At 34.4% G+C, this 13,473-nt stretch overlaps 1 protein-coding gene across 2 annotated transcripts in view; it reads right to left on the bottom strand.

The window, feature by feature from the left end:
* IREB2 (iron responsive element binding protein 2) overlaps nt 1-13,473 on the bottom strand; it is a 56,476-nt gene that overhangs the window by 24,971 nt on the left and 18,032 nt on the right. Inside the window, exons 3-6 of one of the 2 annotated variants that reach the window (XM_061180020.1) lie at nt 5,567-5,732; nt 4,021-4,158; nt 2,899-3,117; nt 480-549 (exon numbers count right to left, since the gene is read on the bottom strand). In XM_061180020.1, the coding sequence (XP_061036003.1) occupies nt 480-549; nt 2,899-3,117; nt 4,021-4,158; nt 5,567-5,732 (593 nt within the window). Of the gene's footprint in view, nt 1-479; nt 550-2,898; nt 3,118-4,020; nt 4,159-5,566; nt 5,733-13,473 lie in introns of those variants that run through there. The other variant, XM_061180021.1, reaches the window with a different exon arrangement.

Below are 13,473 nucleotides of genomic sequence, written 5' to 3'. Positions count from 1 at the left end.
GAAATCCAACTGTTAGCATATATCTGAATTTGCCTCATAATCAACATGTAAATAAATACTGACACTAAAAATATTTTACCAATGTTCATCATGGTCAAAGTTTACAGTATATAAAAACAAATACACAGACACTAAACCTAAATATATTCATTTTGCAAATTATTAAAACAAAATTAAGTCAAAGAAAAATGTTCTAATAGTCCAGATAAACAGTAGCTTTCAACTACATTCCAAGGATTCTCAGGGATGGGAAAAGGGGTAGGCCCAAGTAGAAGACTCTCCAAGCTCACTTGAATTAGAGCCACTGTTTTTAATATTTTGTTATACACTAGGGTTTCTGATTAAGATTTTATTTGAAGGAAAAAAAGTAAAAAAGGGTTCTACTGCTAGTGTTTAAAAACTTCTAAAGATATAAAAATCAAACCTTTCAATATTTCATATAAAGTCCTATTAAAAAATTTCCCCCAAATCATTTATACCTTGAAAAATTGAAGCCTCTCTCGATTTCTGCCAAATTCTACTTCTTGATTTTTTAATACTGTTTCAGGTCTAAAAAGAAGAAGAACTGGCATTAAATATATGTATTACAGAAAAGACTTGCCTTGTTTCTAAGTCTACATATTTAAAAAATTCTGGGAATAGCAGTTTACTAGACTTCTCAGAATCAGTTATTTTCTTTTCAACAAGGAAGCTCTGCTTTAAGTAACACTAGAAAGCTACTGCAAGGACTTATTATTTAAGCCATGGTCCACACCAGTGTCCCAAACTGTACTTAACATGTATCACTGTGAGATTTGGCTAAAATATTAAAAGTAGCATGGTAACCTTTGTTGGATTTTCCACTGCAAGGAAAAAGAAGGGTTGTAGCTTAATGAAAAATAAGCATGTACATCTCCACCCACTTAACTCTTGTACCAGTTAAACTAGGAGATGCTTGTTGATTATCACAATGTAGCAATGACAAACAACTCAACGTCACTTTATAGTTTAAAAAGAGCTTTTGGTAAAAATTTTATATTCATCTCACCCAAAATGGAAGGTTCTATTTTATATAAAGTAGTATTTTACTTTATATGGATTATAAATATATTTTACATGAATTATGTAAACTAAGAGATAAAAACAATTCACTGCCAAGCACTAAACAAAGTGCCATTTTTAGGAAGCTATTTTTATCTAATGGATATTTTAAAAAAAATTATTTCTAACAGCTTTAAGTTGTTTATTTCACTTGCCAGCTGGTGATTTAAGTGTTGACTAGAATATCAATATAACTTAAATTATACATGTCCTCCAGGGTCCAGATAATTACAGTTGTCAACTTTTTAAAAAAAAACAAAGATTAATAATTCATTGCTGAGTGATCATCTGAAGCCATAGCACATCTTAATGAGATTTTTCTTAGGACCTCAGGGAACATAGCTTTCTAGAGCCACTCCAATTATCTTACCTTTTCATAGTATATATAGCTACAAAGTACCACACAAACATTTATTAGCTCATAACCTGACTTCAAATCAGGCAGTGATTTCAAGTGCCAAATGTATGCTCTCAACTCTCTATCCCTCAATTTCTTGTTTGAGTCTATAATTAATACTTCACTGATGCATTAAAGCACATGAAAGAGTTACTATTTTCATACAACCAGGGACTATAACATATCTGATCTTAATACTTTGTAATTTAGAGTCAAAATTGAGGGGAAATGTTACACCAGATTGGATTTTTAGAAATAAAAACTTACCATCTTAGCACTTCATACCAGTTATAAAAAGATACCCAAGAAAATCAGTGATTTTTTGAATCAATAAATCTTCCTTTTCAGGAAATTAATTTCTAAATAAGAAGAGAAATTAATCTCAAAATTCAACATGTCCCTAACAATCAGGACAGCCAGGTAGGGAATAAGGAGTACTTACATAAATGTAAAACTGTCATGATTTGATGGCAAAGGACCCACAGATTATATTGAATTCTTAGAAAGCAAGAGCACCTGAGTTCACTTATAACCTGAGGCTTTACAGCTACATTGAGCACAAAATTTAGAACTACCCAGAATCTGAAAGATCCAATTTAGGGACAAATGAACTAATATATTATTTGGTACTTACGATGAAACATGTGTTGATATTATTCTTAGCTAGCCTAAATCTTAAATGTGTTAAATTTTTTTCAATTTGAAAAAGTGTAAGTCATTTTTAACTCATCTTTAAAAAACTTGACAATCTAGTAAACAATGGGATAAACAACATAACTCTTAAAATAAGACTACGACTTTGGAAACTTTATAGCATATAAAAATTCAAATTATAGAACTCTTTTTTTTATTTTGAAAAATTACCTATTAGGAAATTTAACCAACTCTTAAGAACGGGATTCTTTTCCAGGCAGGTTTACTACTTTCCACGGTACCATATAGGAAACTGCTTATCTAAAAGGGCTTATTAAGTTTATAACATATGATAATGATAATATTCTTAACATAGAGGTCTCAGTGCAATAAGAAAGAATAAGAAATCTCCTAATAGGAAAATAAAGCTAAAAATATAAATAGAGATTTCATAAAAGAAATCTGAATGAATAATGAGCATGTGAATGGTATAAATTCACTAAAATAAAAAATTTACAGTTCAAGATAATTTTCTGTCTACATTAGTTACAAAAAGTAAATATATTTATAGAAAATTCTTAAGAAAAGTTTTCTTCGAAGGAACAGAAATAAATCATGGTATTTAGAGACTACCATTTTAATTAACTTTGCTTCTTTCAGTACAATAGGAAGCACAGTTAAATATGAAGGCAATGTAATAGGAATCAGGAGGGGAAGGAGAATAAACGTGATTCCCTTAACTGAAAAATAATCTGGTACTAATAAATATTTTTAAAAACATCTCATACTCAGGCACTGGTTGCAAATGAAAAGGACATAGAATGGGTGTATTTTCGATCTGCGAAGAAAATCTTCCTGAGTTTCGGCCTGGTTCTCCAGAATCACACGATCCTCGGCAGGTAGTCTGGCCTCTGCAGGGAAGCTTCTTAGGCTGCACTCTAAGTGGAGAAAGCTTTCCTGCTTTCTGTAGGTCACCACCGCCAGGATTTGGAGCATTCTGTATTGCACTATCGTTCCAAAAAAGGAAACAAAATAAAACCATTTAAAAGTTACAGAAATTTAGCTCTTCAAAAAGCACACAACAGCAATGCTATCTGGAAGTAACAACTGAATGTTATTCAAAGGTTAATATATCATTTATTTCAGGTTTCAAAAGCAAATCTCAGATTACCAAAAAAAAAAAAAAAGTTGATTTATTTAAATTTATGGAGATTAAAAAAAAAATTGTAAGTGCCACTAAAATCATTTTCATATAGTAACTTTTGGCAAGTAGCAAAATCGATTTTTTTTCCCATCTAACAACTTAAAAGAAGTTCAGAGCCATCGTTTAATCTAGAGGGCAAAGGCTCTCACAGGTTTTAATAAATTGTAGCCTTATTCCATTACTCCAGGGAATGTAAAAAGAAAGCTGGTACATGAAAACAGAATCATGTCTTCTCTAGTTTGACTTTGGTCAAAAGGACCTTTTAAATATAAGAAATTTATTTCAGTGGAAGGAAAATACAGCTGTAGTAATAAGCTCAGTGTTTTCAATCACCAATTTAGACATTAAAGGCTCACATCTTTAAATTCTCTCTGGAAGTTAAAAAACAAAAAGGAAATGAAGCCTTAATTCAGATATTCACTCCAAAAAGCAGGTTCTAGGCTCACACATATCTATAAAAAATGGCAGCAGAAATATACAAACATGAAAATCACTTTAAATTTAGACTGAGTTAAAAAGAAAATTCACCAATACATAAAAGTTTTCACCAGTTTTTCTTTTTGTATATTAGTCAATACTAACTGTAGCAAACTTTACTCTGGCACAAATTATCTCTATTCCCTTTCTTCTATACCACACACTCCCAGTGGACTGGCTGCCTTTATACAGTACGTGGCTGTCTTTATAAATATGTGTATTAAAGTACCATTTGTTGAAGTCAATTTGTAAAGAATGATCAACCGTGAGATCTGTCGGACAGGCAGGATGGACTTTCTTAGGGTCACCTCCAAGAGTTTTCACTGCCTCCCTCATAGCAGCAAAATCCACCATTGCCGGTATTCCACTAAAAAATAAAGAATGATCAACTTCTAATTCTTCTTTTACATATGCTCAAATGATCAATATGCATTTTTAAATTTAAAAAGTATCCCTTTTTAATTTGCATTCATGTTTGATAATGTACAGGTTATCCAAAGTTAGATGTATCCTGGTTTAATGAGAATTAATATTAAATATTATCTGAGAATTTGAGGGCTCAAAGGTAGATGTGCCAAAAATACAACAGATGATTTTTAGAGGCATAAGAGAACTTCAAGGGAAATGCCTATGGAATTCTTTCTCTTGCCTTAAATTTTAAGATACCCCTCCCTTTTTCCCAGCTCCAGCCCCTTCACTCCCAGTGCCTTCTTGTCTCCAAAGTTAGCCACTAAATATATGGATATATATAGATGGATCTATTTCTATATATCTATATCTACATATATATCTCCAGCCAACTATATAAGAAGCATTTACCAAATGCCTTCAATGTGCTAGATACCAATGGTATAAGGCCAAATAAGGGAGAGTAACTGTTCTCAAGGAATTTGTAGGGAAGATAAAGTAGCAATTATAGAATAGTATCATAAGTACTACAGTAGCAGCATATACAGGGTACATAGAGCAGTAGCTTACAAACCAGATTTAGGTGGGTGGGTGAAGGGGATGTTCTTATTTGTCTAGCTAACTCCTACACCTCCTTCAAAACTCAGCTAAAGGTTAATTCTTCCAATAAGTAATCCCTGGACACACAGATTAGGCAGAATCTTTCAAGCTATGGTAAAGACTTTATTCTAAGTGTAATGGAAGCCAATTGGAGAACAGGGGAATGATATGACCTTGATTAACATCTTTTCACCAAGTCACTTCACCTACTGTGAAAAGACAAGACTGTACATTCCACGTATGGAAGCAGGGATACCAGCTAACAGAGTACTATAGTTACATTCCAGGTAAGTGAGAATGGGGCTACAATCAAGATGACTGTGGTGGAGATGGTAAGAAGTTTTTGGATTCAGGATATGTATATTTCAAAGGTAGAGGTGACAGAACCTGCCGATAGACTGGATTATGTACGAAGGAGAGGAACCAGGGTTAACTCCTAGATTTTTGCTCTAAACAAACAGGAGACTATAGCGCCATTCAAAATGACAGAAAAAACTTGGAAAGGAATACATGAGGGGGGCTGAGCAATGAAGTTTTGGATATGTTAAGACTGAGAAGCCTATTGGCTACGTGGAGATGACAAGTAGGCAGTTAGATAAAAAAAAAAGTGCCTCATTTTTAACAAATGGCTTCAGTTTAGAAAAAGCAACTTCTTAAATTTATAAACTAATATTCACAATTAAAAAACAAGAAAGCCATCAGGGAGTCTGAATTTTAAAAAGCGAACACTCTGAAAATTCATCATGAAAAATAAACCTATCACTCACGTAAAATCTTGAAGAAGAACACGGGCAGGGAAAAAGGGCACTTCAACATTGCTTTGTTTGGTTTTCCAGTCTAAAATGTTCATAACATCTTCCCTTTTCATTAAAAAGCCATCACAATTTCGCACAGCAGCTTCCAACAGGACCCGTATTGAGTAAGGCAGAACATCTGATTCAAGAGAAAATATTACTATTAATAAGGGAATAATCATAACTACATATTGTAAAAATTACAATAGCAAAATGATAAAGACACAGATGCTTTGTTTTCTCAATTAAAAAAATTTTAGTCTAGTCAATAAGCAGCAAGGATTTGCTGTATAGCACAGGGAATTATATTCAATATCTTGTAATAACCTATAATGGAATATAATCTGAAAAAAATATATATAACTGAATCACTTTGTATACACCTGAAACAAAATATTGTAAATTAACTATATTTTAATATAAAAAAAATTTTTAGTCTAGTAAACAGGGAGTGAAACACCATTCTTGTTAATACCAGGCTTTCTATAAATTTGACTTTCCTGTATGTAAGCTGAGGCCCTGAAAAAGCAGAGATAAAACCTTCACCTAAACTTTAATAGAATGAAAAATTAATTAACTAATTAATTTTAAAAAAACCTCACACAACAGCTGTACTGACTTGGGCATATGAGACTGACAAGTACTTAACATTCAGGGAGAACACGGGAAAACAGGAAAACTGAAAAGCACAGATAATTAGAATTAAATACAATAATGAAAACATCCCAATTATGGCAAAAAATGTTTAAATTGTGTAAAAGTTTGTAATAAATTTAAAGGATTTCCATCAAAAATAGTTAAGGTTTAAAAATAAACCAGGGTGCTTAGGTGAATAAAATTCATTTCATGAAAATTGTCATTAACTCTTGATTACCAGTTTAAGGAGAGAAACAGATTTCAATATTTAAAAATTTTTTGATCCTATTAAATTCTCACACTGGATTTTGCCACGAAGAAGTATTTCCTTAGGACTTAAATGGAAGACTAAATCAGTATGAAATTAGCTAAGTCATGGTAACCCACAAAATAGATTATTATGCAGCTGTTTAAAGGAATGATGATCTCTGCATGCTGATAAGAAGTGATCTCCAGGGCTTCCCTGGTGGCGCAGTGGTTAGGAACCTGCCTGCCAACACAGGGAACATGGGTTCGAGCCCTGGTCCGGGAAGATCCCACATGCCGCGGAGCAACTAAGCCCATGTGCCACAACTGCTGAGGCCCGCGCATCTAGAGCCCGTGCTCGGCAACAAGAGAAGCCCGCGCACTGCAACCAAGAGTAGCCCCTGCTCGCTGCAACTAGAGAAAGCCCGCGCCCAGCAACGAAGACCCAATGCAGCCAAAAAAATAAATAAATAAATAAAATAAAAAACAAGTGATCGCCAGACTGTACCATTAAGAGAAAAAGCAATGCAAAACAATGTTTATAGTATATACCTTTACAGTAAGAAAGGGAGTAAAAAAAAATACGTATTATTATATATTAAATATAAAATTAAAAACTATAATTTTAAATACATTAAATATATAATTTAAAATACTATATATTAAATATATAATAATATATACTCCCCCCCAAGAAAGAACAATGAAAGGATAAAATAAAAAACTTAGTATATATGCCATACAGTATTTTGGTTGTATCTCCCTAGCAGGATATATACTAAGGGCAAAAAGATCCACAAAGAAAACAAATTATGTTCAGTCATTAGCACTGATATTGTAGTTTTGAAATTGTCATATATACAATGAGAAGAAAGCAAAAAGTACTTTTGTTACTATGGTTGGGAACCAAGATTTAAGAGTAATGACGTACAAGTATAAAATCAGAGTAGCTAAGTTTAAAAAAAACCTTACATTTCAATAGGTATCATCAGTACAAACTCATGATTTTTCTCTTTCTAAAAAATATGTACGTATTTCCTATCTCTGATCAGTGAAAATGCCTAAAATGATGACAATCTAATAGTACTGAACCACTAGCAACTCAGGTTGCTGTTTCTAAATACTATTTCCCATTTTTAAAAAAAATAGAGTTCCTTGGAGAAATGGTTAGTTCCGTATTTGGGGAAGGATATGCACAAAATGAGCCTGGAACATCCTGTGTCAGAAACCAAAGAAGTTATCAAAGACTAATGGGGACACTAATGGATCAATCTGAGCAACAAAATGAATAATGACTGTAATACACTAAAATATATCATATATATAAATAGCCCTTAGTTCATAATGACTCTTTTGCTACAGAAACTCGTTACTCTGAAAACTGACAAATAAAGGGGGGAAAATCAATCATTAATCTTGTCTTTCCTGATTTCAACTGACAAAACAGTAAGGAGAAAGTTCCTCGTAATAGCAGAATTACAGCTAATAAATGTAGAAGGGCAGTGATATAATTAGAAAAATCACCAATGTGCAGCACCTAATGAAATAATGAATCTGTACAATGATCATAAGTGGATGCTAAAACCCTGAGGTGATAATATGAATGGGGAACTTATAATGGATGGATGGATCAAGCTGAGAACAACTATACCCAACTCAGCATCACCAAAAGTAGGACATTATAGATATTATTTGCCTCCTGATGAAATAGGAAATATAAGCTAGGAGATGTTCTTCGCAAAAATAAATACATACATAAATAAACCTGAATCTAATCAAACATCCAGCTCTAACTTCTAGTTAACAAGAAATATGGGGGATAGTACAACAATAAAATAAAACCATGAAGAAGCAATCAAATCCAGAATGTAGTACATTCTACAGAACAAAGAACCTGATTTCTTCAACATAAAAATGGCATGGAAAAAGGAGAGAGGATGAATATTATAGATTAAAAGAGATTTAAGAGACAAAAAGACCAAATGCTACATGTGGATCCTATTTGGATACCGTGTGAACAAACCAACTGAATAAATGTATTTTTGAGACAACCAGAGAAATCTGAACTTGGACTGGGTTTTAGATCATATAAGGAATTACTGTTAATTTTGTTAGTTATAAGAAGTCCTTTCGTACATCAGAGATGTATACTGGAGTACATTACAGATTTTAAAAATGGTGGAATATTTGAAACAAAAGATTGACAAAATGTTGATAACTAGCTGACAAATACATGGTGGGTTATTATACTATTCTCTCCCTACTTTTATGCTTGAAAATTTTCACACACACACATTGAAGATTAATGAAGTTGTGGGCTTCCCTGGTGGCGCAGTGGTTGAGAGTCTGCCTGCCAATGCAGGGGACACGGGCTCGAGCCCTGGTCTGGGAAGATCCCATGTGCCGCGGAGCAGCTGAGCCCGTGAGCCACAATTACTGAGCCTGCGCGTCTGGAGCCTGTGCTCCGCAACAAGAGAGGCCGCGACAGTGAGAGGCCCGCGCACCGCGATGAAGAGTGGCCCCCGCTTGCCGCAACTAGAGAAAGCCCTCGCACAGAAACGAAGACCCGACACAGCCATAAATAAATAAATAAATACTTAAAAAAACAAAAAAAAAGGTTAATGAAGTTGTAAGTAAAGAGGATAAAGGACTACATAATCAGAACTACTAGATTCAAAGCCAGTATTTGCAATTTACAATAGGTATGACCTTTGGAAAGCAACTCAAGTTGATGCATTTTCTCATTTAAAATGGGAATGCCAGCTACCTAACATATGTGAAGAATATCTTACCTCAGCATCTATCTGGTACATGTAAAACCCTCAAACAAACATATTATGACAAACAGTAGGTACTTAACAAATATTAGTTTCCATTCTTACCTCAATGAGAAACATAATGAAGCCCCTAAAACCAAGAGGAATGACAGGGGGGACATTTTTAACAGAACATTTGGAAATGATGAGAAGTAAAATATTATCCCAGAAGCAAACACAAAATTAACTTTGGTTAATTATTCTGGAAAAACAATCTCAGGAATATTTTTTGTTTTAAATATCTTCATAAAAAGCATTTTGTCAGATTTCTAGTAAAATATGGTAAAATAAACACCAGTAATTATCTCCACTCTCTCCTGCAACCCACTAAGATAACAGTAAAGAAATAAAAAAATTATAAACTCACAAGAACAAAAAGAAACAGAGAGAAGCAAAACTAACAAAATTTTGGAAAATAGTCCTTGGTTGACTGGTAATGGACTGAGCAGAAGAGAGAAAGCTGAAACTAAATGTCTACATAGGGGAAAGGCAATCAGAAACAAAGACTAGGAATCAGGATAGCCTGCAATTTCTTAAGAGGAGTGTAAGAAACTAGAAGGCAATGTAACAATGCCTTCAAAATTCCAAGAGAAAATAATTTCCAACCTAGAAATCTGTAAACAGGTAAACTATCAATTAATCAGGCAACGTCTCAAAAATTTACTTCTCAGGCACCCTTTCTTAGGAAGCTACTGGGATATGTTCTATAAAACAAGGAAGTAAGTGCAAAATAAAAAATCATGAAATCTAGGAAATAGTCTCTGACACAGGAAAGCGCAGAGACTCTTCTAGGGCAACACCGTGTAAGCCACAGTGCAATAGAAGATGGAGTCGAGATGGTATGCTGCTAAGAGAAGGGAAAAAAATTAACTGATAGATTACCTGATTATACCAGAAAGAGTTTAGTTCTTTTGGAGAGTTTGGAGATGAAGTATTGATAAAGACATAGAAAACTAAGCAAACAAAAAAAGACAGTCATTAATTCCAGAAAAAAAATACAAACTTGCAAGAGAAACGAGATGCAATCATCATTTACTACATGGATTGGCTGAGAATATTTACAGTCATAATATAAGCACTGAACATTGATTTAACCAAAAATTATAACTATACTAGGAAGAGGTACATGGGATATATGTAGGGGAGAAGAAAAGCACCAAATTCTCATTTTCCATAGTAAAAAGTAAAGTCTAAAATTGAAAAATCAAGAAACAGCTGTATAAGCAAGGCTATTTAATAATATGGAGGACATTACCAAAACAAATAGCCAAAAGAATTAAAAATAACTATTCTCTGCAGAGTAGAAATTTGGGTCAGGGTTACTCTTTTGGTTATAATTTCAGTGGTCTTACTGTTTTTTAACTCTATCATTTGAAAATTAATATTAAATTAAAAAGCAATATCAGATAAGAGTGTGCTAAGAAAAAAAGAATCACAAATGTTAACTGGACATTTTGTCACTAAGGAGCACTAACTTGCAGATTTGTCTAATTTCATAATAACTACTAGAGGCCTACAGCAAGGGAAGATGCAAATAAACACCCTCTCCCCCAAACAAAAACAATTTATTTCTTATTTCTCTCTGCGGTAGCCAGCCTCCAAGATGATACCAGTAATCTTCACCTCCTGGCATTCATGCTCTCACATAACCTACACTGAAGATCAGTTGTTTGTATGACCAAGAGTATGGCAGAGATGACAGTGGGGGACTTTCTTCCTCTCTCTCTCTCTTTCTTTCATTGAAGTATAGCTGATTTACACTGTTGTGTGAGTTTCCGGTATACAGCAAAGTGCCTCAGATATAGATATATAGATGTATTTCTCATTATGGTTTATTACAAGATATTGAATCTAGCTCCCTGTGCTACACAGTAGGTGCTTGTTGTTTATCTATTTTATATATAGTAGTACATATCTGCTAATCCCAAACTCCTAATTTATCCCTCTCCCCTGCCCTTTCCCCAATGGTAACCATAAGTTTGTTTTCTATGTTTGTGAGTCTATTTGTTTTGTAAAAAAGTTCATTTGTCTCATTCTTTTAGATTCCACATATAAGTGATAACATACTGTATTTGTCTTTCTCTGTCTTACTTCACTTAGTATGATAATCTCTAGGTCCATGACAGTATGTGACTTCTAAGGCTAGGTTATAAAAGTATTCTAGCATTAGCCTTCCTCTCTCAGACTGCTCACTCTGGGAGAAGCTGGCAGCCCGTTACAAGGACAATCAAGCAGCACTGATGAGAGGCTCATGTGGAGCAAAACTGAGGCCTCTGTGCCAACAGCAAGCACTGACTTGCCAGCCATGTGTGAATGGGCCGCATTAGAAGCAGATCCTCTAGCTCCAGTCAGGCCTTCGGATGACTGCAGCCCCAACTAACCCCTGTTGTAACCTCATGAGAGATCCTGAGCCAGAACTATTCAACTAAGCCATTTTCGAATTCCTGACCCACAGAAACTGTGAGATAATAAATGTTTACTAATGCTTTAACCACAAAGCTTTTGGTTTAATGTATTACGTAGTGAGGGAAAACTAATACAATTCTCTTCCTCAACTTTTTAAACAGTAACATCTACAGTTATTTACTTAGGATCTACTAAGGAGAAAATATCAATGTGTCTTACCTAAATTATCTCATTTAATCCTTAAAGTAAATCTATAGGTAGATACTCCAGAGCCCTAACAGTAGAGAATAAGCTAGCAGGTGTGGAAAAATGGACACAGGTGCTCTAGTTTGTTTTTAGCAATATTAATTCCATATCCCCACTCTGGATCAGGCACAGTTCACCAAGGCCCTTAATCTCTTTCTTCTTCCCTATTCTCCCTATGGCCCCCCACCACATACTATCTCATGCTCCAATTATACCATCGTAAAAGTTCCTTCTCCAAACCTCTCTGATCCCCATTCTCACACCTGTTCTTCAACACCATGAGGACTTACTTTCTCCCTTATCCATCAGCACCTGCTTGTCTGTACCTCCCCTCACATAAGCAGTTTAGGTTCTATGTGGTCAAACCTCGTTTCCCCAAACTGTACACTTTTTCCCCTTTGTTGTTTTATCCTATCTGTCCATCAAAACACCAAAACACCAACCTGTTTTGTCCTTTCAGTTGGTGAACCCCACATCACCTTCCCACTTATGAAGAACTGTTCTTTCTTTTTAAAAAGAACTTCATTGAGGCATATTTTACACATAATTCACCCTTTCCAAGGATACAATTCAATGATTTTTTTTAGCAAATATACCAAGTTGTACAATCAGCACCATAAATCAGTTTTAGAATATTTCATCACTTAATTAGATTCCTCATGCCTATTTGCTGTTAATCCCTGTCCTCTCCTTGCCCACACCTGGAAACTACTGATCTACTCTGTCTCTATAGCTTTGTCTTTTCTGGATATTTCATACAAATGGAATCATCCAATAAGGTCTCCTGTGGCTGGCTTATTTCACTGAGCATGCTTTTGAGGTCTGTCCATGTTGTAGCATGTATCTATAGTTAATTTCTTTTTAATGCTTAAGAGTATTCCATTGTATGGCTATACCAAATTTTGTCTATCCATTCACCCAGTGAAGGACATCTAGGTTGTTTCCAATTTTCAGCTATTATGAATAATGCTGCTGAGATGATTCATTTGCCAATCTTGGCGTGGAGAACGTTTCTATTTCTCTTGGGTAGATTCCTAAGAATGGAATTGCCGGGTCATATGTTAAATTTATGTTTAAAGTTTTAAGAAACTGTCAAACTATTTTCCAAAGTGGCCACACCACTTTACATTCCCACCAGCAGTGTATGAAGTGACTTCATTTCTCCATATCCTTCCCAACATGTTATTGTCTGTTTTTTATATAATACCCATTCTAGTGGTTGCGAAGTAGTTCACTGTGGTTTTATTGGTGGTGATGTGTAAAGGGGGAGGAAGGAAAAAAACAAATCCTTAAAACATCAACCAGAGAAACTGGTACCAATATAAATACACGATTACAACCTCAGTTGGGTCCTCACCATTCACTCAGAAATTCTACTTTGTTTCTCTGATCTGCTTGTTTTCCCACACTCCACAATAATTCATTCATACCTTCAACTACTCTCCTTAAAATCAAATCTCTATCTGCCTCCTACAGGATCTAGCCCCACTTCCTACCTCCTAGATAAATAAAAACTAATAGTTCCTATCT

The sequence above is a fragment of the Eubalaena glacialis genome, chromosome 2 (assembly GCF_028564815.1).
Source record: "Eubalaena glacialis isolate mEubGla1 chromosome 2, mEubGla1.1.hap2.+ XY, whole genome shotgun sequence".
Classification (NCBI taxonomy): domain Eukaryota; kingdom Metazoa; phylum Chordata; class Mammalia; order Artiodactyla; family Balaenidae; genus Eubalaena; species Eubalaena glacialis.
Note: the sequence above shows the minus strand (reverse complement) of the source record. Positions and strands in the feature narration are given on the sequence as shown.